Below are 26,376 nucleotides of genomic sequence, written 5' to 3' on the forward strand. Positions count from 1 at the left end.
CCCCCCCCCCCCCCCCCCCCCCGCCCCGCCGGCCTCGCCCGCGGGGGTCACGAGCCGGTGCCTCTGAGGATGCCTCTTTCTGCTTGCTGGACGGGGGGTGGGCAGGCGGGCAAGGGTGGGGGCAGACCCTGGAGCCCGGCCCACACACCTGCGCCCTGCCCCCTACGCTCTGTACACTCAGGACGCAGAGCCAGCCCGACCGGAGCTCCGTGCGCCTCCCCCGTGCAGCCCTCCCCAGAGCGAGGCTGGCCGGGCCTCTCGCTGCTCAGTGCACGGGGGCGGGGGTAGGACGCAGGTGAGGCCCCCCGCACCGTCTTCTGCCGCGGCGCGTGCTGGGACTGGAACTTTCCGAGACCTTACGACATTTAAACAAAAGACCCTGGTGTTGAGTGTCGCCCGATCGGAACAGCGGCCAAAGGCCCAGCCACGCACGCCGGGGCCCCTGCCCGTGAGGACAGCGTGACGGACACGAATCCACCGGAGGACACAGACGCCAAGAGGGGAGCCCAGGGGCGAGCAGAAGACAGCACGGCCCCCAGAACGGACGTCACCAGGAGCAGGCAGAGAACAGGAAGAGCTCCTCGGCCTGGAAGGCGGAGCGCAAACGAGGGCCCAGTGGAGAGGGGAAGGTGGGCGAGCAGGCCGAGGCGGGAGGGCGCCGGAAAGCAGGCGGGGGGCCCGGGGGTGACGTCCAGGGAGGGCCCGCGAGCGGCCAGAGGGCAGCGGCGGCTCCGCGTCCACAGCTCAGAGAACAAAGAGGAGGCGCTAGGACCTCCAGGGGACCGCACGCCAGCCCCAGCACGGGGCCCCGAGCCCGGGAGAAGACTGCGGGCACTGCCGTCCACGTTCTGGAGGCCAACGTGCGGCCCGCAGTGCGCCAGCGCGTCCCCGAGAGGACAGGGAGGCTGCCCGCAGGAAGCTGCCAGCGGACACACTGTCTCGAAACGAGGACATGGGGACAGGAGCAGGGGTCCCATGCAGGACGGGCGAAGGGGGCCGAGTGACGGTGGAAAAGAGACACAAGGAGGCCCGGAGGGTGGACAGCCGGGGTCGAGGTGGGGGTGGGGCCCGGAGGGTGGACAGCCGGGGTGGGGGTGGGGCCCGGAGGGTGGACAGCCAGGTTGGGGGTGGGGCCCGGAGGGGGACAGCCGGGGTGGGGTGGGGCAGCTCTGGGAGGGTTTTCCAGGGGGAGCAACAGACAGAATTCCGGGTGCGTGGCGCGTCTGCCGGGGCGCACGGGAGCGCAGGCGGCCTCAGCGCAGTAATGGAACACACGCCGTCCCCTCCAAGAGGCTCTCCTCACCCCTGACGGCTCAGCCCCCGGGACGCCTCGGTGAAGTACACCAAGTCACTGTAAGTCCTGAGCCCGGGGAGGCCAACCAAGAAGGAGCCAAGACGGGGCTCCTCGAGAGGCCCCAGAAGCAAAGGATACGCGGGGTGCCTTCCGTGCGGCACACCAGGTAGAGGCAGGCCGCGATCACGTGGGCCATCTTCCGGCCGCGGGTCAGGTGCTTGCTTACGGCCATCTTGAAGAAGTTGAAGGCCGTGTCCAGGCAGTGCTGGTTCAGCTGCAGCTGGCTCCCCAGGTGGTGGATCTGACGCCTCCCTAGGACACAACAGAGATGTCACCACTGAGTCCCGACGTCGGGAAAGCAGACGGACCTGGTCCCTTCCCTGTTTTAAGTTCACTTTTCGTGTGCTCCAAGCTTTTGCGAAGTCCCCAGGGTCCCTAGGACTGCCCCAGCCTCCGCGCCTGCACAGCACTGGTTTGCAGCCTGAGCAAGGGGCTGGTGGGTTGGCCGGCCTGGGGCTGCCCCCCGCGACATGCCCACACAGACAGGGCTCCTGACAGGGCCAGACAAGACTGCTCGATGGCCGTGGCCCCCCGCGGGGACACCCGCTCTCACAGCTGGGTGCCCAGGCTCGCCTCCTGCTCTGGCTCCCCAGCAGGGCGGCCGGCCCCCCCGCCAGCCCCTCCACCAAGAGCCAGGGCCCCAGCCAGCGTGGGCCGTCCGGGCAGGGTCAGGGGGAGCAGCAGGCAGAGCCGGGGCGGCAGGGGGCTGCCGGGGGACGGGACACGGTCCGCACACACACCTCTTCCGGGGTAAGCGCGTCCCGTGAGCCACGGCAGCGGCAGGAGCGGACGCAGACGGGCCGCGCCCGCGCTGGAGAAGTCACCGCAGGCCGTGTGCCCACAGCGCTGAACACGGGAGGCCCAAGCCCATGGCAGGGACACATTAGGAGCCGCAGGGTGAGGGGCTGTCCACGCCCCACCCCCGGCTGCCACGCGGGTCCCCACCACACAGACTCCCCACTACCCCCAGCACCCGCTGGCTCCCCAGATCTACTCTTCCAGCAAAGGCTGCCCTGAGCTGGGCCAGGGAGAGAAGCCAGGGCCTTCTCCTTCACCCACACACAGCTGGGTGCTGACTCCCCCTCTCCGACGATGGGAAGGGGACGGCTGTGTGGCCTCCTCGGCTCTCGTGTGGCTCACAGTCTGGCCTGCCCACCCTAGGCATGCTGCTGACGGTGCCTGGGAGCCATCACCCCGAGGGGCTGGTGGCCGGCATGTCACCTGGCAGGGGGACCTGGCGGTCAGCACGTCCTCCCCGTGGAGCACCCCTGCCCTGCCTGGAGCCCTCCAGTCCGGCTGAACCGACACAGGATCAGGGCCACTGGCCCAAGGCCACAGCCCTGGCAGGACAGAGGGCATCAGGGCCTAGCACCACCTCCCTATTGGCCCAGCAAGCCCGGGAGGTGAGCAGAGGCGCTGACGGAAGACCTAGAGCAGCAGAGGACCCACCTGCCGGCTCTGTGGGGCCTGAGTGGGGGCTCTCGGGACGGGGGAGGGGGTTCCCTGCCGGCTCTGTGGGGCCTGAGTGGGGGCTCTCGGGGCAGGGGGAGGGGGCTCCCTGCCGGCTCTGTGAGGCCTGAGTGGGGGCTCTCGGGGCAGGGGGAGGGGGCTCCCTGCCGGCTCTGTGGGGCCTGAGTGGGGGCTCTCGGGCAGGGGGAGGGGGCTCCCTGCCGGCTCTGTGAGGCCTGAGTGGGGGCTCTTGGGCAGGGGGAGGGGGCTCCCTGCCGGCTTAGGGGCACAGAATTACTACAGCACATTATCTTTTCATATCTTCATTGCACATAATTCACACGCTATAAAATAAAATCTTCCCACTGGAAGTATACGATTCAACAGTTGTAGCATATTCCCAATCCGTCATCCCAAAAGAAACCCCGTCCCTGTTAGCAGTGACTCCCACTCACCCCCCAAATGAGTTATTAACTCAGGCGAGGTCAGCAAGCCCCACAGCAGGCTGATGAATCGCACGATGCCAGCGTGCGCGTACAAACGTACACAGATGCTGACAGATACAAACTCACGGAAAACCGATTCCTAATTAACTCACCCCGGCTGCTTCTCCTTAGGCTTCCTCCCGATAAGTGAATGCTAAAAGTAAACACACTTGGGGAGCCTGGGTGGCTCAGGCCACGGTCCCAGCATCATGGGATCAAGCCCAGTGTCAGGATTCTCTTTCTCTCTCTCTGTCCCCTCCCCAAATAAAAATTGGAGAGGGAAAAAAAAAAAAGGAAACACACTAGCACACAGGTGCCTTCAAAATTTTGACCTGATGTGAAGATAAGGGTGCGTTTCGATGCAGGCCAGGGGCCCGACAGCTTCCTCCCAGGCCCCTGCCAACGGCCAGGAGGGCAGCGCCCGGGCAGGACAAGTGCCCTGGGGAACACGCAGAAGGAAGGCTCTAGCTCAGAACCGTCAACGATCTGCAGACCCTCCATCCGCAGGGCACACCCCCCCCCACAACCCCCAAGGCCAGGAGGACCTTCAGGGTGCCAGCCGAGCCCCAAGGTCAGGCCGGTGCAGCAGGGACTGGGGCGCACCAACTCCAGTGACCAGCCCGGGCCTCCGGGGCTGACAGGCCCGCGCAGCCACGGAAGCGAAGGGCTCGGCCTCAGACTCGCGAGTGGGAGTGAGAGCCGACCCCCACAGTCACTGGCCTCCGTGGAAAACAGCAGCACAGGGAGAAGAGACCCCCAGCTCCACAGCTCCCGACTGGTAACGGACAAGGGCTGGCAAAGCCACCGCCTCCTCCAGCGGGCACAGAGGCATCGAGCCTCCCGGGGGGCACCCCCAGGGGAGTGCAGAGAGCATCTGACCCTGGATTTCAGCTCAGGTCACCATCCCAAAGTCGTGGGATCAAGCCCCTCGTCAGGCTCAGACTGACAGCACACAGCCTGCTTAGGATTCTCTCTCTCCCCCTCCCCCTGCCCCTCCCCCATGCACATGCACACACGCTCTCTAAAATAATAAAAACAAGACACAGCCCTTGAAAATTAAAACTACGATCACGAAACTTTTTTTCAAACTCGAAATTAACTGAGGAGCCGAGTGGACACAGATAAACTTGATGGTGAGCAGGGGGGAGAAGAGCGGTGGCCTCAGGGTCCATGGAGGAGGCCCACAGGTGGCTCAAGACGCCTCGCCCTCCAGACGGTGTGTGTAACCCCACGGGGGGAGGTCATCAGAAGGAACAAGGACATGGTATAAGGTCAACGGACCCCACGGGGAGGCCTGGCCACGCGCTGCGGTGCAGGAAGCCAGCGGGTGGCAGGTGGTGCAGGGGGCAGTGACCCACTTCCCTGCAGCCCCACCGGTAGCCGCGCGGCCCTCGGACCGGTCTCTACGGAGCACAGGACAGGAGAGGGAGGAACCTGCAGCCTCGGGGCCCCGATGGCCAGTGCCGAGTGGCGGGGGGCCGGGTGCACGTGGGGAAAGGACAGGGTGCCGCCCCCGCGGGGTCACCCCAAACCCACAGCCAGCTCCCACCACGGCGGCTTCTACAGCAGGCCAGCACTCTGCAGGTGCGTCCGGCCTGGGAGAAATGGTCGCACACAGGAGACCAGGGACGAGGGGCAGCCCCCGGGCCAGGCTGGGCGACGTGTCCGCATGAGGACCGCGTGGGGCACGCTCTGGGCTGTCTCTGGGAGACCAGAGGTCATCCAAAAACAATGTAAAAAAAAACAAAAACCCAGACGGGGTTCCTGTGGGGCTCAGTCGGTTGAACGTCTGACTCTTGGTTTCGGCTCAGGTCATGATCTCATGGTTTGTGAGTTCAAGCCCCACATCGGGCTCTGTGCTGAGTGTGGAGCCTGCCTAGGATTCTCTCTCTGTCTGCCCCTCCTCTGCTTATGTTTGTGCTGTCTCTCTCTCTCTCTAAAAATAGAGACAAATAACTGCCCGGCTAGCTCAGTCGGTAGAGCATGAGACTCTTAAAAATAGAGACAAATAAACCCAATGGATGCCTGAGTGGCTCAGTCAGTTGAGCATCTGCCTTTGGCTCAGGTCATGGTCTCAGATTTCATGAGTTTGAGCCCCACATCACGCTCTCTGCTGTCAGTGCAGAGCCTGCTTCAGATCCTCTGTCCCCCTCTCTCTTCCCCTCCCCGACGTCTGCTCTCTCTCAAAAAGTATGTAAAAATTAAAAAAAAAAAATTTTAAACCCCAGAGAACAAAAAGGAGAAGTAGTGATCTCTAAATTTGCGGGTTCTAGATGGAGCAAAGCTTGCAGCAATGAACAGCTATAATTATAAATATCAAAAGAAAGAAAGAAAGAACAAGAGAAAGAAAGAAAAGCTTGATACAATGACCAAAGCTTCCAAGTTGAGAAACTGAGGGGGAACAAGGCACTGAAGAGAAGATGCAGAAGGGAGGGAACAACGGAGAGAAGACCCCAAGCAGGAGACACACCACTGGGACAGAAGACCACAAACTGAGTGTCTGGAAAGATGAATCCATTTGAGGAAAAAGGGAGAAAGCCCAGATGACCAAGGTCAGGAATGAGGGACCCAGGAGCACAGGGAGGAGGTGTTATTATGAATGAGTCTCAGGACAGTCTGAGTCTGAGTCAGTCGAAGGACATCTGACCAAAACCAACAGGGGGCGGTGGGAAGCTAAGTGGTGTCCTGAAAACGCCACGAAAAGGAGTCCTGATCAGGACGCTGCACCCTTAGTCTCTAGGTGGAATTAAAACCTCTCACCAGGAAAGCTCAAGGCCCAGACGACTTCCCGTCCCCATGTGTTTAAGAAGACACCGGTGGTCACACGGGAGCCCTCAGAGAGCAGAGGACAGCGCAGCTTGGCCCTGCGGGGTCTCGGCAGAGGGGCAGGGTATGCTTAAGGCTCACAAAATCAGTGAAATCCACCACATTAACAAAACAAATAGAAAACGCATATAATCATTTTAACAGATACAAAGGAGCATGTGACAAAATGCTAATGACATCATTCTTCCTTTTTTTTAAAAAATTTTTAATGTTTTATTTATTTCTGAGAGGGAGAGAGAGAGAGAGAGAGACAGTGTGAGCAGGGGAGGGTCAGAGAGAGGGGGACACAGAATCTGAAACAGGCTCCAGGCTCTGAGCTGTCAGCACAGAGCCCAACGCGGGGCTCGAACCCACAAACTGTGAGATCATGACCTGAGCCGAAGTAGGATGCTTAACTGACTGAGACACCCAGGTGCCCCGACATCATTCTTTCTGACAGCGAGCTGGTGGCCACGGTCACGCGGAGGTCGGGAGCCAGCCCAGAGCATGCACGGTCACCACTCTGCCCAACATCACCCCGGGGAGAGCAGCCACACAGTGACAACGTGTAACAAAGCCCTGAAAACAAATGGCGGCATACAGACGGGGAAGGCAGCAGCGGTGGCCTCGCATATCACATGACTGCTCACCGAGCAGCAAGACCATGGACTCCCTGGGCGTCCCGTGTAATCCCGAATCCCAACCAAAACCTGGGGAGTTTTCCTGCGGAAAGTGAGAAGCTGAGTCTAACGTTTACTCTGCCGTGCAGAGGAGCTAGAAGAGCCGAGACCCCCGTGAAGAGGGACAGTGCCGGGAATGACACTGTGGGACTTCTCTGAGGGCACTACGGCGGTGGGGACACACAAACCCACTTAGTGCAGCTCCAAGACTGCACCGCGGGGTCTGGAATGGGCTCTTCCACACACAGTCTCCTGACTTGCGACGAACGGCCCAGTTCAGCATCCCGGGGAAAGGACTGCTGACGGATGGGGCAACTGCACACCCACAGGGAAAAACGTAAAGCTCAACCCCGACCTCACACCATCTACACAAGCCTAACTGCCAGACACAAAACAACAAGGCTTCCAGGTGAAAGCACGGGAGAGCGTCTGCAGATCTTGGGCCAGACGAGAATGTCTTCAGTCACAAAACCCTCGAACCATAAAAAAAGCAACATGCTGGGACTTCATTAAAGTTAAGAAATCTCTATTCATCCAGAAACAATGTCAAGACTTAAGCGAAAAGACAAGCCACCAAGTGGGAAGAGGATTCAGAATGTGCACCTCCAGGGACGCCTGGGGGGCTCAGTCGGTCAAGCGTCCGACTTCGGCTCAGGTCATGATCTCATGGTTTGTGGGTTCGAGCCCCACATCGGGCTCTGTGCTGACAGCTCAGAGCCTGGAGCTGCTTTCAGATTCTGTGTCTCCTTCTCTCTCTGCCCCTCCCCTGCTCACACTGTCTTTCTGTCTCAGAAATAAAACATAAAAAAAAAAAGAATGTGCACCTCCAACCAAGGGCTCAAATGCATCTACAAAGCAATAAAAGAATGTACCTCAGGTTTTTAAAAAACTTGTGCAAAGGACACGAGGAATAGGCACCTCACAGAAGAAGGACCTCTGACTGGCCACAAAGCACGACGGAGGGGTTCCACGCAGCCACTCACAGGACAAAGCGAAGGAAACCACACGCCCGGCGGAAAGAATAGCGTCAGCAAGACCGACCGGCCAAATGTGGACACAGCCCTGTGCTCACGCGGTGTTGCGGCCGCAAGGGACACGGCCAGCCGGGCCAGGGAGCCTCTGGCCCGTCCTGCGAGCGCGAGCACACGCCTGCAGGCACCTCTCCAGGGAGCAGCGACCAGAGGACGGTGCGTAAGGAGGTGGCCCGCAGTTCACATACAGCAGCCCAAAGGAGACCCCAAACACCCACCGACAGGGAGAGGGGTGCACAAATCGTGCTGTATATTCACACAGTGAAGTCCCATAGCCCCAAACACGGCACTGATGTGCACGAGAAAGGGTGTGTTCTGGGATTCCAATTGTCTGCAGCAGAAAAACATGTAAATCTAATTAGACATTAAGGAGCTTTCTGGGGTTCAAGTATGTTCAGGGCGCCTGGGTGGCTCAGCTGGTTGAGTGTCAACCAGCTGGTTGACTCTTGATTTTGGCTCAGGTCATGATCTCACGGTTCGTGAGTTTGAGTCCCACGTCGGGCTCTGCGCTGACAGTGCACAGCCTGGAGCTGCTTCAGATTCTGTGTCTCCCTCTCTCTGTCCCTGTCCCACTTGTGTTCTGTCTCTCTCTCTCTCTCTCTCTCAAAAATAAACATTAAAAAAGTTATTTAAAAGAAACCATGTTCTACCTTGATCTGTGAGGCACTCCTGATGCATGTGAGCTTACAGAGCAGTTCACTTAAGGTCAGTACCTTCTATGCACCTGACTGTGCATACATCATACCAAGAAAAACAGACGTAAAAAGAAAGAATAGAAATGTCTACCAGAGAAATGGGCTCATCAAGTCAACGAAAAACTCTCCAGCCTGATGGTGCCTCCGAAGTCCAGAGACAGAGGGAAAACCCCACAAGGGCCCAGTTAGGAAAGACGGAGAGAGAGATGAAAACTCAGACGGACAGCAACCCCACATCGCCGTCTCCTGCTGCAGCCCCTCAACGCGCAGCCCACACCGAGGCCAGGAAGCCCGGGTTTCTCTGTTGCTGACCTGGTCACTCGGCACAACCCGGGTATGTTCCCAACAAAACCAGAGACGAACCCAGGAAAGGTGTGGGCCCAGGGGCCACGCGGGAGGGCTGCCAGGAGCTGGCAAACTACGCGAGCGTAAAGAACGACCAGGGCACTGGGAGCCGTCTCAGCCCACTTTCCAGCCTTCCTGTTTCCTCCTCAGGGCTAACCGAACTCAGCAACCACTGCGGGCGCTGAAGCCACACTCCCAGCCTGCACCCAGACCCACGGCCGGGCACGGGGGAGGTCACACACGCCCCGGGGCACAGAACGAAAGGGTCAGCACAGCACTTCCAAGCCAGGGCATGGGAGGAGGTGAGGGGCACTAGGAGGAGACACACAAACTGCAAGAGAGCAGCAGGTGGCAATAAAGGGAACTTCAAAGATGAGACCCAGAACACGAAGTGCCAGGCAGGCAGCCCGACACATGGGGACGTCCCAGTGACACCTCTTAGCGCCTGCAACGCTTGCTGGGGTCTGCCCTTTCCACCTCCCCCAGGAGCTATGGACAACGCCGGGAGGAAATAAAATTGCCATTAACCCCCCAGGGCAGAGAGAAAAGAAAGATCTCTGAGGACTGGAGGTCAGCTCAGTGCAGCCTCGCTGCCACGTGGACGGCCCTGGGCAAAAGCAGCGGAACCGGGGTCTGCGCCTGCTGGCCTCCCTGTGCCCTGCAGGGCCCCCCCCCCCACCGGAGCCAAGACCGGATGCTGACGACAGCAGGCCGAGGGTCAGCTGGCCCCCCTGTATCACCCGGCGCTGGGCGCTGACTGCAGGCAGGAGCCCCGAGGAAAGGTCTGGAAAGGTCTGGCTCCTGGGGCCGCCTAGCGCTTCCCCAAATACCCTGGCCTCAGACCTCACTGACGCCCCACTCTGAGGATTCTGCAAGTTGTTTTGATTTCTTACTTGACCAAGAGGTAACTATTTTTAATAAGATAGATTATTTTGGTCTTTATTCTTAGTTTCCGATATTACTGCAAGCCTATGTCTGCATTGCCACTCTTTCCTCGGGCCTGACGCGCTGCCTGCTCCAGTTACAAACACACGGGCTGTGTACGGGCGCAGCTCTTCAGGCGCGGACCATCTTCAGTCAGCAGGGGGAGCATGCCTAGGGGCGCAGCTGGCCCGACGCCAGGGGCTCTGGGCCAGAGCACTGCCTTCACAACAGAGGGCCGGGCCACCACCAGGAATAATTCAGAATCTGTAGGCACCAATAACATGGCCTTAAAACACATAAAACAAAACCCCGGCCAAACCACACTCTCCAGGGGAGATTTTCATATGCCTCCGGCGACAGAAACAGAACCCAAGTCAGCAAGCATAATGAGGGCTCTGACCTGACAGACAGGTATAGAACTTGTGCAGAAAAATACTCCTTTCAAGTGCCCCGTGGACCAGACGTGACCGTATGTTGGACCACAGGACAAGTGGCCACTGTTCAAGGGACAGAGGTCCTACACACGGTATGATCTCTCATAAAAACTAGCTATGGTATTAACAAGTGCACGTGGTCAGAGGAACAAGCACAGAAGGAACGTAAAAGCATCCTGTGATGTAATCGTTTCAAGCCGTGAGCTGCCCTCTGGGTGCCCGGGCACCGTGGCCGGTGATGGTGACGTGACAGTGGTGGGTGGCGGCAGCCCATGTGACTTGCTGGCCATGCCCACCCATGGGGGAGACGGGTCCTTGAGTGCGATGCGACGGAGAAGGCGGCCAGCCGCAGCTAGGGCCCCCGCGAGGAGCAGCCCTCCCGCCCCCCACCCCCACGCACAGGCATGGGCGCCCCTCGTGTGCCCTCCACAGAATCGGAGACCTGTGGCAACCTGCCTCCAGCAAATCTCTTTGTGCCACTTTTCCATCAGCATTTGCTCATTTCGTGTCTCTGTGTCATATTTTGGTGACTCTCCCAGTATTTCAACCTTTTTCATGACTGTCCCCATCAGTGCTCTGTGGCCAGCAATCTTTGATGACGTTACTGCTGTGACTGTTTCGGGCCTCCGCGAGCTCCACCCATGTAACGCGGTGACCTTGATAAAGGCCGTGGGCGCTCCGATGGCTCCCCAACAGGCCGCTCCCCGGTCTCTCTCCCTCTGCTCGGGCTTCCCTGGCCCCTGAGACACAACAGTATTGACATTAGGCCAATTACGAACCTACAGTGGCCTCTGAGTGCGCAAGTGCAAGAGTCGTGTGTCTCTCACTGTAAGTCAAAACCGGAAACGGGGCCGCGGAGTGAGGACGGCGTGTCGGAAGCCGAGACAGGCCAACAGCCTGGCCTCTGGCATCGAACGATGAGCTGAGTGGTGAACGGGAAGGGAAAGTTCCTGGAGGAAATTAAAAGTTCCACTCCAGCGAGTGCACGTGCGATGAGAAAGTGAGACGGCCTCACTACTGGTGCGGAGACCGTCTGAGGGGTGCGCACAGAAGACGGGACGAGCCACAGTCGTGTCCCCTGAAGCCAAAGCCAGATCCAGAGCAGGGCCCCGACTCCTCAGTTCTCCAAGGGCCGAGCGGGGAGGGAGCTGCGCAGCAAAGTTCGAAGTCGGCAGAGGCGGGCGCGGTAGGTGTAAGGAGGAAGCCGGTCCGTGGTTCACAAGTGCGAGGGGAAGCAGCCAGTGCTCGCTGATCCAGAAGCTGTGGCACCTCATCCAGATGGCTGAGCAGGACCACGAATGAAGGCGGCCCCACGAAGTAGCACATTTTCAGTGTAGATGGAACAGCCTCCTATTGGGAGAAGACAGCATCCGGGACTTCCCAGCTAGGGAAGCAAGGTCGATACCCAGCCTGAGAGCTTCCAAGGACAGGCTGGCCCTCCTGCTGGGGCTAACGCAGCCGGTTAAAGCCGGTGACTTTAAGTGGAAGCCAGTGCTCACGAACCGTCCTGAAAACCCGGGGCCTTAAAATCCCCCTGTGCTCTGCCTGTGCGCTATCGGTGGGCCAGCGAGGCCTGGACGACAGCACGCCTGCTCACAACACATTTGCTGAATATCTGAAGCCCACTGTTGAGACCTGCTGCTCAGAACAAAAGATTTCTTCCAAAACGTGACTGCTCGTTGACGGTGCACCAAGCGCCCAGGGGTCCGATGGAGACAGACGAAAAGAGTCACGTGTTCGTCCCGCTGGCTCAACATCCATCCTACAGCCGCTGGAACAAGGAGCCATTTTGACTCTCGAGTCTTATTATTTAAGAAACGCATGTCGTAAGGGCTGTAGCCGCCGTAGACAGTGATTCCTTGATGGGGATCTGGGCACAGTACACTGAAAACCTTCTGGAAAGGAGTCACCACCCTAGATGCCATTAAAAACGTTCGTGGTTTGGGGCACCTGGGTGGCTCAGTCGGTTAATCATCCAGCTTCAGCTCAGGTCATGATCTCACGGTTCGTGGGTTTGAGCCCCATGTCGGGCTCTGTGCTAACAGCTCGGGGCCTGGAGCTGCTTCAGATTCTGTGTCTCCCTCTCTCTCTGACCCTCCCCTGCTGATGCTGTCTCTCTCAGAAATAAATAAAACATTAAAAAAAAAAAACAAACATTCATGGTTTGGGGCACCTGGGTGGCTCAGCTGGTTGAGCGTCAGATTCTGGCTCAGGTCATGATCTCATGGTTCATGAGTTTGAGCCCCGTGCTGGACTCACTGCTGTCAGTGTAGAGCCCATTTGGGATCCTCTGTCCCCCTCTCTCTCTGCTCCTCCCCCACTCACTCTCTCTCTCTCTCTCAAAAAGTAAATGTTAAAAAAAAAAAAAAAAGAACATTAACGGTTCAGGGGAATGGCTCAAAATACGAACAGGGGCCTGGAGGCAGTTGCGTGACGGCGAGGGGCTCCCGACTCAGGGGAGGAAGTCACTGCAGACGCGGGGGAAGCAGTAAGGACTGGAAAGGGGGCCTGGGCACGTGACTGAAGTGCTACAAGCTCAGGATGGAGCAGCGAGGGTGAGGCGCTGCTTCTGACGGGCAGGCACAGCATGTGGCTCTTGAGGTGGAATCTGCTGCGGGTGGAGACGCCACGAAGGTCGTTGACATGATGACAGAGGACGCAGACTGTCACACACTGAGCCGATCCCGCGGCTGTGGGGCCTGAGAGGATGGACCCCTGTGTTCAGAGCAGTTCTGTTGTGGGTACAATGCTGTCAGGGCATCGCAGGCCACAGAGAAGTCGTTCACCATAGGCCATCCTGGCAGCGGACGTCATTGTGTTCCGGAGTCGCCACGGCCTCTCCGGCCTCCAGCCCCACCTGCCCGGCCAGCAGCCAGCACCATCGAGGCAGGCCCTCCACCAGCAAAAAGATGCTGACTGGCTGAGGGCTCAGATGATGGTTAGCATTTTTAAGCAACAAAGGATTTTTTTTTAATGTTTATTCATTTTTTGAGAGACAGAGAGAGAGACAGAGCATGAGCGGGGGGGGGGGCCAGTGAGAGACAGGAAGACACAGAATCTGAAGCAGGTTCTAGGCTCTGAGCTGTCCCCAATGTGGGGTTCAAACCTGCGAACTGTGAGATCATGACTTGAGCTAAAGTCACATGCTTACTGAGTGAGCCATGCAGGCGCCCCATAAGCAACACACAATTTTTAAACTGAGGTATAAACACTGACATTTCTAGACATGATGCTACTGTACACTTGAGACTGAGACTGCTGTGTAGACATAACTTCTACGTGTGCTGGGAAACCAGCGTTGTCGCGGTCACTGTACTGTGGTGCCTGGAGCTGACCCTGCAGTGTCTCTGAGGTGTGGCTTTAAGAGTGGGGGGGGGGGCACTGAATCCGGAGGCACTCTCACAGGCCCTAACGCTCCTGAGAGTGTCCCCAGGCAAAGGTGTGAGAAGCCCTGGCAGAGCGTGCCCTGCCTTAGCTGCGCAGCTCACGGCATCCTTGGTGCTGCGAGACCGGACACTTTCCCTGGAATCAGGAAGCAGACGCTTCTGTTCCCCGTGGTGCTGAAGGTGACGGCCAGGGACCCCCGCAGGCCGCCCGCTCCTGCCCTGCCCCACCGTCTCCGTCCCACCCCCGACCTCTGCCCTCCTCCAGAGCCCCCGCTAGGGAAATACCATTCTGCAGGGTTTGTGCTCTCGACTCCTTCCCCAGGTTCACATGGAAGCCGCCACCGAGGGTTGGGGTTTTGCCAGCACCTAGGAAAACAAACCAGCCTGATTAGTCGAAACTTGGCAAAAAAGATCCATCCCAACAGATCTCCCCTGCATGGGGCATCTCTGGAGCCGGGACCCAGTGGGACCAGCATTCACGGAGCGAGGCACCCCCTCTGCCCCGCCAGCAGGGCTGCAGCCTTGACCTGGAGCGCAGCAGGTGGAACCGTGGCCACACGCACTCTCTAACCATGTTCCAGACCGCTGCCACGTGGCGGCCAGAGAGAGCACAGCGCACCTCCAAACTACAGCTCTCCCCTCGGCCCTCTGTGCGCTCTGGGCCAGCCCGTTCACAGGACCTACGCCTGCAGTGACTGTGGGCTTCCGGAGGCTACGGGCGACGTCCTATGTGGCCCAGATCCTCAGAGCCGCCTGGTCCAAAGGAGGCACATGCACCTCCAGCCACCTGTGTGCTGCCCACCCACAGAACAGCAGCCTGGGGAGCCCCGCCCCACAGGGTGGCCGTAGCCAGACCTGCAGGCACCCGCCTCGGATCTCCCACCAATGCTCAGGTGTCCCAGGAAGCTCCATGCCCTCTGCTCTGCAGGCACTGGGGCTGGGACCTGTGCCAGGCGGAGGTCTGGGTTGGGCTAGACTTACAAACCCCGCTGCCGCAGCGAGATGCTCAGGCCACAGGAGGCAGCGGGCTAGGAAATGCTGCCCATCCTGCAGGCCAGTGCGTGTGACCAAGTACACACCAAATGATTAGGGGCACCTCCCATCTGACACAGGGCATGCTGGAGGGAGCGGGACGCACGTGGAATGACAGGGAAACTCAGAAGCGGCAGGGACCTGGGCGTCCTGACCCCTGACGTCTGGGAACAGGCCCCCAGGGGAAGCACATGGCCCATCCCCTGGGGCCAGCAGGCACCGCACAGGCGAGGCAGAGTAAGCGTGGCCAGCACACCTGTGACAGCAACCCAGTCCCAAAACAATGTGAATGAGAAAGGATCTCAGCAAAGTGGCTCCAAAGCTTATCCGGCAGCAAAAGTGAGTAAGATTAGCCAAGAAAACTTTGAGAAGAGCAATGAGTGAGCTCTGCTGAGCAGCTGCTGGGTCACGGCCGGCGGCAGGTGGTGGCTGGAGCAAGGCTGGGGGGCAGGCAGGCGGGCCGGAGCAGGGCTGGGGGCAGGCAGGCCAGCTGGAGCAGAGCTGGGGGCAGGCAGGCCAGCTGGAGCAAAGGTGGGGGGCAGGCAGGAGCAGGGCTGGGGGCAGGCAGGAGCAGGGCTGGGGGCAGGCAGGAGCAGGGCTGGGGGCAGGCAGGCCAGCTGGAGCAGAGCTGGCTGGGGGCGGGGCAGCTGGGGGCCCTCCCCAGGAGAGCCGGGCCCAGGACAGGTGTCACTCATAACCTGTAGACCATTTTGCTGTCACTGGGACTGATGCTTCCTACTGCCACCGTAACAGATGGCCACAGACTTCACGTCCTCAAGAGGCTGGTCACAGAGGATAGGGAGGGAGGGGGCCATCTGTGTGTCCTCACGGGGCTGGGGAGGGTCAGGAAGGGCCCAGAGGGGATTCATCTACCTGGACCAGCAATAGGGGGCTTCCCAAACCAGCCGTGTGCCACCTCTGGGCTGCGCAGAGCCCGCCACAGACTCACTGGACTGAGGCCAGGAGTCTGCATCTCCTTCCCTCCCATTTTGGTGGTGGAGGCATTTTACAACTTTAGGATTTTTACCTCTGCGATCTTTTCTATACCAGAACCACTGGGGAGGCCCAATCACTCTCAGCACCGGACCAGGACGGCCTCTTTGTTTCTATTTTAGAACAACAGAAATATTGCCACGTTGTTTTAATTAAAATGGATGTGTACTTTCAATAAGTAATTGGGCTAGTACATGAGAAACAGGATGATAAAATGGTGTAAAGCCCCACCTTCTGGGAACAAGGACCCCGGGGGCCCATGCTCCCTGCATAGACACGGACAGAAGGCGGCCAGGCCAGGTCCCTCAGGGATGCAGTGAACAGCAAGAGTGGGGGCTTCGCTCTGGCCAAGTGTTAAATGCAATCTCCTTAGTCCGGAAAATCCCGCAAAGCCGCCAGAGGTCACCCCCCCCACATGCCACCTCTGCCCCCTCCTCCCCTCTCCTCCATTACTCTCCCCTGCACCCTGCTCACCACCCTTCCTTATCTCTCCCTGAGGGCCCAGGCCCCACCCCCCAGTTCCCCAGCCTGGGGCCAGGGCACCTCCGGGGCTGGTCTCCTGCCTCCTGCTCACATGTGTGCACACATACACGGGCGCACACGCACACCAGCCTGTGCTCTCCATGCTCCCCGTGCGTAGCCCCAGCACATTGTGAGCTTCCAGGAGACACACGGACCCGGTTCCCTCCGCAGACCCAGTTCCCTCTGGCAGGGCGGGATGGGGGTGTCAAAGCCTGCTTGCCAGACTGATGCAGATTCTCATACTCAGCAACCACCACCCACCGGGGTTTGGTTACGAGAGACAGAATCTGGAATGCCCCCGTAGGTAGTACAAAAGTGCTTATTTAGCAAGTCTCAGCCCACTGAAACCACGAGCCTAAGGGCCCCCTGAAGTGTGAAAAAAAGCTGGAGGATTACCTCCGGTCACAACTGCCAAGGTATGACATTCTTGGCCTTTAGATCTCCTTCACGATATTCCCTCTACTTGTAAAACATTTGACAGTTTCTCTAACAAACTCCTGCAACAAAAAATCCAAGCTGGAATCAACTGGTGGAAGGTACGACCAGGCCAAGACCGCCCCCTTGTGGACAGCGGCGGAGCAGCAGATGCCTAGGTCTGACCCAGAGACAGGGGTGCACTGCCATGAGCATCAAAGACAAAGCCAGTAACACCAGGAAGAGAAAGGCAGGGAAGAGGCAGGGCCCTGGCATGAGCGAAGGGCCTCAGCACCCCAGAAAGACGCGTGTACAGATCCGCCTGTCCTCCATTTCCCCCATAAGCTCCACCAACACTCGTAAGCAAAAACCCTAATCGCTTTGTATTAATTTTATTTAAAGGGAGGGTTTCTGCCTAATTCCTTCTCAAGAGAGGCCCCGGAAGCAGGCTTCAGAGGTCCTGCAGCCGAAGCCCCCACGTGGACACGCACCCCTCTGGGATGCCCAGCTGGCCGTCTCCAGGACCACAGGGAGTCTGGAGTCCCGGGCCACAGCCTGGACACGGATCTGGGGCGGTGATCAACAGCTCCACGCACGCCACAGCCGAGACTCCGCTGGACCCGGCGCGGTTCCCCAAGAACCGCCTTAGGGAAAGTACGCAGCGCAGAGCGCAGTAAACGTAAAAGGCTGCAGATGACGTCTAACGAGAAGAGTCCTCTCTCTCCATGAGCCTCTAGGAAGAGTCCAGCCAGCGTTTCCTAGGAACAAGCACTTTGGCCAGGAGCTCCGTGGGGCTTTGAGAGGCCACAGGATAGAGCAGATGCAGGATGGCGCCCGGTGCTCAGTGGCCTGGGACATGGGTGGGCTGTGCCTGGGAGAGCCACCTGTGGGCAGGGCACGCTAGGCGGGTGGGTGCAGGCCCCACCCCTCTTTAGGGCACAGGGCCCTCCCCGTCCAGGCTGGGGGTGCAAATATGACTGGGGGGTTCATTCAGCCCAAATGTGTGGGAAGTGCGTCACGATGCGGAACGGTGACGACACAGGCACTTATAAACGCCCTCACATAAGAGACGGAGTCTGCAGTGGGGAGCAGCCATGACTACGGAAGCCATGGGAAGGACCCCTCCCCCCAGGGAGCAGCAGCCACAGGCTCCTCTGAGGGCCTCTGACAACCCCAAGGGGAGGCGCTCAGGAGCAGAGGGCGCCCCGGGAAGGAGCTGGGGCTCAGAGGCCCTCGGGTGGACGTGCGGCACAGGCCACTCAGAGCCCATCCGTCTGGCCCTGCCGGGAAGCCCTGCTCTGCCCCTGGTCCCGGACACACTTGGGGCGAGCCCCTCCCGGGAGAGCAGCAGGACCCTTCCTCAGGGCCCCACTGAGGCCCCGGCCACTCCGGCCACACGGAGCTGCCTGCAGTCCCCACGTGCCCACCCCTTCTGCCGGCCGGTCTCCTCCCTGTCGCCTGTGCCCAGCGGCTGAAGGACTTGGCCCGGGTCTCCCCAGTACTGCTCACACCACCACCTCTAGACTCTGGCCTCACACTCTGCTGGTCCGAGAACCAAGGCATCAGGGTGACCGGAGCTCCTCGGCCTCTCTAGTCCAGGCCCGGCGCACAGTGGGTGCTCATGGGAAAGGCTCCGGCACGATCAGGAGCCCACAGTGGCGGGGCCTCTGGCCACACGGCCCTGGGTGTCTAATTGACATAGTCCCAGGTACACCCCTGTCCACACTCAATTCTCAAAGACTAAGAACGAATGCTCAGGAAAGACGGTGACCAGGGGACCCCGCGAGGACAGCTCGGAAGGCAAGCTCAGCTTTCAGGGCAAGTCCAGGGGAGGGGGGCAAGGCAAGACCCGAGAAGAGCCAGGTGGCTTGTGCTCGGAGGCCAGGGCACTGGGAGTAACCCAAGTCAACAGCCCAGCCATCACTACCCTGAGGGGAAGGGAGGCCAGGCGGCAGAGGGGCTACTGACGCCCCTCCCCTCTCCTGGACATGCTCCTGCCAGGGAACAGGCCCCCAGGACAGAGCCAGCTGGGCCGGGCAAGTGTCCTCGCGCCCCCTTACGGCATGCTTTCCAACAGTGCTGGGCTCCGAGGCCGTGCTCACGAGGCTGTGCCGTCAACTTCATCGCATACAGGTGGGAGCACATCTGTCACGTCCAGAGCTGTCGGGGTGTCCACCGCCTCTACGGCCTGTTCCCCGTCTGCAGGGAGGGCAGGCGCCATCATCAGGTGACCAGGTGTGCTCAGCACGGTGCCCTTCCACGGAGAACCCTAAGTGTCAGTTCCTATGGCCACTTGTTCTTACTACTGTCGTTTCTCACTCTCCAGTGACGGGAGGGACCAGCTGACAACGTGTGACAAAGCAACAGCACAGTGCTGGGGGGCCTCGACCCCAGCAGTCCCGAAAGTCACCCCAGGACACAAAGACATGCGCTGCACCAGAGCTGATGGGGAGAGACAGGGCAGAGAAGCCAGTGAGACCCAAAGCTGCTTCTTTGAAAAGATCAATTAAAGTGATAAACTTCGGGCAAGAGACACAAAAGGAGTAAGAAGACGTGAAAGGAATCAGGGACATGACTGGGGGGCCTGCAGACGTCAGAAGGATGATGACGGAGTGGTACCAACAGCTCTGAGCGGATCAATTCAAGTACTTTCACCAAGTGGGCCGAATCCTTAAAACCACACACTCACCCACGGGGAAAGACATAACCTAAAGTGTAAACAGCCGACAGCTATTAAGATACTGAATCCAGAGTTAAAAACCTGGGGGAGGAAACAAAAAACCTCTTAGGCCCAGATGGCTACACTGGTGAATTCCACCAAATGATCCAGGAAGAAATAACACTGGTTCTACACAGTCTCTTCCAAACAACAGAAGAGGAGGGGACATTCCCCAACGTGTCCCAGAAGACGCATCACCGAGGTATCAAGCCAGGGACGCTGCAGGAAAACTACACACGACCATCCACTGAGCAGACTAAGCCCGCAGCGCAGCCGAGAGTACCGCTCCAGGACCCAGCGGGTTGACCCCAGCAAGGCAGGTGCGGCATGCACTTGGCCTCGCAGATTGAGAAGTAAAACGCGAGTTGATACAAGAAAAAGCACTGGACAAAATTCACTAGCCACGCATGACAGAAACTCAACCAACCAGGAGCAGAAAGAGAGCGCCCCCAGCTTTACTAACAGACATCCACCCAAACCTACGGCCGCCGTCAACGCTGCGCAGGGGACGCTGAGCGCTCCCGACACGGGACAGAAGCGTGTCTGCCGTGAGGCAAGAAAGAGAAACAAAAGGAAGAAGTAAAACAGCCCCTGTTTATAAACAACATGACGGTCTGAATACAAAACGCCAAGAGACGGGCTTTGAGAACTCCCAGAACTCACAGCTAGGCTTAGCAAAGCCACAGGAAGCAGGCCAACAGCAGAAACCATATTACTACTGTCCCAGCAAAGAACAATTAAAAACTGAATTTTAAAAAATAGCCCTCCGCACCGCTCGCTCTGTACCGGAGGCATCGGCCCCAGAGAAGTGAGAGCAGGTTCACAGAAGGGGCCGCACGAGGCTGTCACTAGCTCTGCTCCCCACCTCCCCAGAGTGACCACCGTCCTCTGCCCTCGGCCCGACACCCTGGGCGAAGTCACAGGCGCCAGGCTGGGGCAAGATGCCAGTCCCCAAAGGTGGGGACCAAGAGCACGTCCGCCAGCGGCTGGCCCGGGACAGGGAGGCTCGCGAAGCCGGCGGGCGGAGATTCGGGTCTACGCAACTTTTCTTTCTTCACCCCTGAGCCCAGCTGCGGCGACGGTCACAGCGCTGGTGACCGTCCATCGTTACCGGACGCTTAGAGAGGCAGGATGGGACACGGTGATCTTGCTCCTCTCCTATTGTGAATTCCGTTATTTAAAAAAACTGCGGGCACGGAGTTCACAGGGGGCGGTGCTCCAGCCCCCCCCCCGGGCGCCCCGCGCCCCCCGCGTCACCTGGCGAACCCTCGGGTCCCCGCGCGCCACCCCCCGAGTGCCCCGGCCCACGCGCGGACTCACCGTCCAGAGACACGAACTGGCCCACGGCCGACGAGCCTCCGCCGCTGTTCTCCACGAACTGCACCTCGGACACGATGATGTTGTCCTCGAGCACCGAGCCGCAGCCGGTGCACACGGCGTCGCCGCGCGCCGCGTCAAGCTCGATGTCCGTGCCGCCGCAGCCGCGGCACACGCGGCCCGTCATGCTGGCGGCTCTCGCGCAGGCCCGTCCCCCGCCGCCGCTCCGGCCCCGGCCCCGGCCCGGGTCCGCCTGCCCGCGCGTCGGCCCGCCCGACTCTCGCGAGGCCGCCGCCGCCGCCGCCGCCGCCGAGCCCGCCGATTCGCAGCGGCAGATTCGCCGCGAACGCCGCGGTCGCGCCGCCCGCAACGGTCTCTCCCGCGCGTCGGGGACAGGCACCGGGGCTGCGGCGGGGCCGCGAGGACTCGAACCCGTAACCTCCGGACCCGTATGCCGCTACCGGGCCTCAGAACCAGTAACCAGCAGGCCTCACTGGCGGCGGCGCGCGAGCGTCAGCGGTGGGCGGGGCCAGGCCTGTGGGCGGGGCTTTGAAACGGAGAGCCTCCCGGAACGGGACCGGGAGCGGTGGGCGGGACCAGGGCGATAGGCGGGGCTTTCGGCGGTGAACGCCCCCAGGGCAGGGACCCAGAGCTACAGTCTGGGCCGTGAGTGGTGGGCGGGGCTTTGGGGGCCCGCCCCCTGGGACAGGACCGGGAGCGGTGGGCCGGGCCAAAGCGGCGGAGGGAGCTTTGGGGGGGGTGAGGGTCCCCGGGACGGGATTCGGAGTGTGGGCGGGGCTGCGGGGGGTGGGCGGAGCTGTGGTTGGTGAGCGACCCCTGGGACGCCCCCGGGAGCGGTGGGCGGGCCCAGGCCGCTGGGCGGGGCTTCGGCGGGAGAGCCGCCTGGGACGGCAGCGGTGGGCGTGGCCAGAGTGACGCGGGAAGCCTCGGCGGGGAGCGCCCCGGGGACGCCCCCGGGAGCGGTGGGCGGGGCCCGGGCAGGTGAGTGCGGGGGCGCCCGCGGGCCTGGCGGCGCGGGTCGGGGGTGGAGACGCCGGCCGGGGGCGCCCCCTCCTTCGCGGTCCTGGCGGGTCTGCCCGGCGGCTCGCCCCGGCTCCCTGGCTTCCGCCTGACGATGCCCCAGCGCCCCCGCGCGCCCCGCCGGCTGTTGTGTGTGCCCCCAGAAGCGCCCACGGCCTTGAGCCAAGCCTGTTACCTGTGCCAGGCTTGTGTGTGCCCGACCCGCAAGTATCAGCAAACATGTGCCGTCGGCATGAGGCGCCGGCGCCCTGAGGAGTGTGCGGGGCGCCGCTGTGTAAGCCCCCGGGTCTGTCCGTGGGGCGCAGGCCGCGCCCGGCTCCGTCGGAAGGCGCCCCGTCCCACTCGGGCCGTTCCTCGGGCGGTCTGCGAAGTCCGTGTAGTCCCAATCAAAATGCCAGCTGGGTTTTCAGATAACTTGGTAAGGTAACCCCACAGTCATCCGGAACAGAGCCTTCACAGGCCTGGCTACACTCTGCCGGAACCGGGGAGCGGCCCGGCGGCTGACCTCGGCCGGTCCCTGCTGCGGGGTCGGGAGTTCGAGCCTCGGGCCCGTCCTGGCAGAGCGGCGCCTGCCGCAGGCCTGTCTCTGCCCCCTGCTCGGCTGCGGTCCCTCATAGCTATAGCACTTTCTTAGAGAAAAGAAAACAAACAAGGAGGGGGAAATTGCCCTTTGTATGTCAAAATATTATATCAAATTGCTGGCAGTAAAACCACGGGCTATTTGTCCCGGGGCAGACACACGGACAAGTGAAATAAAACCAGCAGTCCGCAAAGCCAACGGCACACACAAACCTAGGGACCTCCGGGCGCCGGGGTGGCTCAGCTGGGTTGGCCTCTGACCCTGATTCAGCTCAGGCCGCGATCTCCCGGCTGGCGGGTCAGAGCCCGGCACCAGGCTTTGGGCTGACCCTGTGGAACCTGCTGGAGATTCTCCTGTCTCCCTCCCTGCCCCTCCCCCACTAATTCTCGTTCTCTTTCTAAATAAATAAACAAACAAAAACTTAAATTTAGGGGTCTCAAATCATTAAGGAAAATGATACTCTTTTTTTTTAAATGTTTTATTTATTTCTGAGAGAGAGAGACATCGTGAGCAGGGGAGGGTCAGAGAGAGAGGGAGACACAGAATCTGAAACAGGCTCCAGGCTCTGAGCTGTCAGCACAGAGCCCGACACGGGGCTCGAACTCATGAACCATGAGATTATGACCTGAGCTGAAGTTGGATGCTTAACCGACTGAGCCCCCCAGGCGCCCTGTAAAAAAGATAGACTCTTGAGTGGTATTGCATTTTCCTCCAGTTAGAATAGGAAAAGGGTAAATTGAGTCCCAACTTCACACTGTTCTAAAAATAAATTTTGGGGCGCCTGGGTGGCTGAGTCTGTTAAGCCTCCGACTTTGGCTCAAGTCATGATCTCACAGTTCATGAGTTCAAGCCCCGTGTCAGGCTCTCTGCTGACGGATCAGAACCTGGACCCTGCTTTGGATTCTGTCTCTCTCTCTCTTAAACATTAAAAAATTTAAAAATAAATTCCAAGTAGCATTAAGGGCTAAAAGTAAAAACAAGACCAAGACTAACGGAATCAAATACAAGAGGCTATGGTAAGTCTCCCGTGTTTATGTGTTGTGAGGGGGTGGCTGGCATCGGAGACCCTGCCCTGGTGTGCAGTCCCGGACCTCACGGGTACCTGCCAGAGCCCGGCCCGCCGCCCTCACCACAGGCCATGTGCAAGCAAGACCGTGCGGCTTGAACACAGTGCCTGCACGAGTCGTGACGACATGCACAGCCACCCAGGAGGCTACAGCCAGAACTTACCTGCTTTGACAAGCCTAAACAAGTGGCTTTTCTAAATAAAAATATTTCAAACATAACTTAAAATAGGGAGAAAGCAGGAAAAATTAATCATACCAAAGTTCAGCATTTTCCCATACTGGCGACTTGGTTCATCTCTTTGGTGTTTTTTTTTTTTTTTTATCTTGTTTTGAGTTGTTAAGTCTGTGCTGTGCGGGAGCCGTCCCCAGGCTGCTCAGACTCCACTCCATTCCCCCCGCACCCCCCACCCGCCGGCCTGGGGGTCATCTCAATGCCAAGCAGATTTTATACCCCTCGTAAGCAGTGGTTCGTAACACGCACAGAAACAGCCTCATCTCTGGTCTCCTACAAGTCTCCTTTCTTTCTCACCAGGGTCTCTGAGGTTTGTTTGCTCTGAGGTGTTCTTTTTCACTGCAGAGTCAGGAAGCCGGGGCTGTTGCACCCAACATGATGCACCCAGGAAGACCCCAGGGGAGCTCCACGGGCGTCCAGAGTATGCACTCGCTCAACATGGTGCATTAATTACCAATTGCTAGTGACAAATCACCACACGGCTGGGCAGCTTAAAAAAATGAACACCTGTCGTCTCGGGCCACTTCTCAGGGCCGGGGGTCCGGGAGAGCCTGGCCGGGGGAGGTGGCTTGGGGTCTCCCCAGGAGGGAGGTTGCAGTCTCTCTGACTCGGGTGGCTCTGGCCGGTCCAGCTGCTGGCGCGTCTCCCACAGCCAGTGAGCCCAGAGCGGGGACAGAAGCTGCGGGGCTTTGATGGCCGACCCGCGGCGGGAGCCAACACTCCAGGGGGTGGTGAGCCCGGCCCCCTGCTTGGAGGAGGACGGGGGAACTGATTTCATTTTGTCTTGTTTTATTTTTAAATGTTTACTTATTTATTTTGAGAGGGAGGGAGGGAGTGCGAGCAGGGGAGGGGCAGGGAGAGAGGGAGAGAGTCCCAGGCAGGCCCCGCGGTGAGAAGGATGGGAGCTCGGGGCGCCATCTCACCAGCCGTGAGAGAACAAGACCTGAGCCGAAACCAGAGCCGAAGGAATCACGACGCTGAGGTCCCAGGCGCCCCGGGAACATTAAAGGTGCCACACGCCGCGCACCTCACCCGACCTGACGAGGCCACCTGCCTCTGACGTGTCGTGGCCACGCCAGGGGATCAGACCTGAGCCGCTGCGGGCTCCTGGGAAGCCCCGGCTGCGGCCGGGGTGGACGAGACACCCTCGGGCCCGGGCTGGGGGTCCCGGAGAGTGAAGCATCACCCACAAGGGACCAGACACTAAGCTACGGGGACAGAGCATGGGGGCAAGCCCAAGACCACAGCCGCGGAGCCGGGGCGCCCGGAGCCCCGCTCTCTCTGCCTACCTGTCCTCCGTGTGTGCGGGGGGGGGCATCCCAGGGGAGGGGTGGGGCTCCCCATCAGCCGGAGCCCCGAGTGGGAGCAGTGGGCTCCGGAGAGAGGGCCTGGCTGCCCCTGGGAGGCAGCTGTCCAGGCCTTCTGCGGGGGGTCCCTGCTAGGCCCTGCGTGTGGGGTGCCTTGTGGGGAGCCCACCCTCTGGGGCCTGGCTGCAGACTTCACGGGGCCAGCACCTCCCACGTTGAGGTGGGGGACGGGGAGAGGGCACAGGGACCCTCAGGGGACCCACAGGGCCCATCAGTGTGGGGTCGGGGGGCTGGCAGGGAGCAGCTGGGCCCGGGGGAGAGTGGCCGGCCCCCACGCAGGACAGAAGGGCGCTGGTCCTAGCCATTCAGCACTTTCGAGACATCACTGCATTGTCTTCCATTATATCTGCTGAAAATTCTGCTTTCTCTCTTTCCATCCCAATTTTTCCTGGGTACTTTTAAAATTTCAGTTTTCAGGGGTACCTGGATGGCTCCGTTTGTTAAGTGTCTGACTCTTGATTTCCACTCAGGTCATGATTTCACAGTTTGTGAGTTTGAGCCCCGCGGCTGACAGCGTGGAACCTGCTTGGAGTTCTCTCTCCCTCTCTCTGCCCCTTCCTCCCCCGCCCCGAAATAAATTAACTTTAAAAAATAAATAAAATTTTGGTTTTCAGCAGTCTTTTACTATTTAAGGGAGACAGGGAGAGAGACAGCAAGCAGTAGAGGGGCAGAGGCAGAGAGAAAGAGAATCGCAAGCAGGCTGTCAGCACGAAGCCCAAAGCCAGACTCGATCCCATGACCCTGGGATCATGACCTGAGCTGACATCAAGAGTTGGATGCTCAACTGACTGAGCCACCCAGGCATCTGAGTTTCAAGTTTTATTACATTGTTTCTAGGTGTATTTTCTTTGTATTTACACTCCTCAAAATTCCTAGAGTGTGTGTCTTAAATCTATGGTTTTTGTCTTTCAGCTTATTTTGTAAATTCTTGGCCAGTATCTTTCCAATATGGCTCCCGCACCATCTCTCTCAGCCTCTGCTCCCGGGACTCCCTCTAACCCAGGCTAGATGCTCCCTGTGCCCTGTGTGACTCTCACGCTCTACTCCATGTCCCCCGCCCAGCGGGCATCCAGCTGGCGTCCCCTGCTCACACAGCGCCCATTCCACAAGTGCCCTCCTCTGCTCCCTGTAATCTGCTGTTAAAACCATCTACGCAATCATTGATTTTGGTTTATTTTGTGTTTCAGTTCTGCAGCATCCATCTGGTTCTTCTTCTTTAGAGGTCAATTCTCTGATGAAATTCTCCATGTTTCCCATTTGTTGCCTTCACATATTAATCCTATTTCACAGTCATTGCAAGGATGCTCATACATGGTGACCCGCAGATTCGTGACAGCTGTGTATTCTAAGTCTGGGAGAGTCTGTCTCCTGGCACACCCATTTTGGGGTAAATGGTGATCAACTGTAGGAACACAGCAAGGCTCTGGGAGGTGTTTTTGTTACTCAGAGAGAACTCATTCTTATTGTCAGTCATGTAGGGCCAGGGTCCACTCCTTGATTCAAC

The 26,376-nt window shown here is 59.4% G+C and overlaps 1 protein-coding gene across 3 annotated transcripts in view; it reads right to left on the reverse strand.

Moving 5' to 3' along the window:
• Window positions 1-20,836, reverse strand: part of BRF1 (BRF1 RNA polymerase III transcription initiation factor subunit) — a 52,827-nt gene extending 31,991 nt beyond the window's left edge. Inside the window, exons 1-6 of one of the 3 annotated variants that reach the window (XM_039223936.1) lie at window positions 20,313-20,442; window positions 16,532-16,632; window positions 15,845-15,956; window positions 15,648-15,726; window positions 13,874-13,954; window positions 1,433-1,606 (exon numbers count right to left, since the gene is read on the reverse strand). In XM_039223936.1, coding sequence (XP_039079867.1) covers window positions 1,433-1,606; window positions 13,874-13,954; window positions 15,648-15,726; window positions 15,845-15,956; window positions 16,532-16,560 — 475 coding nt within the window. In that variant the 5' untranslated portion in view covers window positions 16,561-16,632; window positions 20,313-20,442. Of the gene's footprint in view, window positions 1-1,432; window positions 1,607-13,873; window positions 13,955-15,647; window positions 15,727-15,844; window positions 15,957-16,531; window positions 16,633-20,312; window positions 20,443-20,588 lie in introns of those variants that run through there. The other 2 variants (XM_039223937.1, XM_039223938.1) reach the window with 2 other exon arrangements.
• Window positions 20,837-26,376: the final 5,540 nt, after the last annotated feature.

This window comes from Hyaena hyaena, unplaced genomic scaffold (genome assembly GCF_003009895.1).
Source record: "Hyaena hyaena isolate Hyena2069 unplaced genomic scaffold, ASM300989v1 scaffold_1514, whole genome shotgun sequence".
Classification (NCBI taxonomy): domain Eukaryota; kingdom Metazoa; phylum Chordata; class Mammalia; order Carnivora; family Hyaenidae; genus Hyaena; species Hyaena hyaena.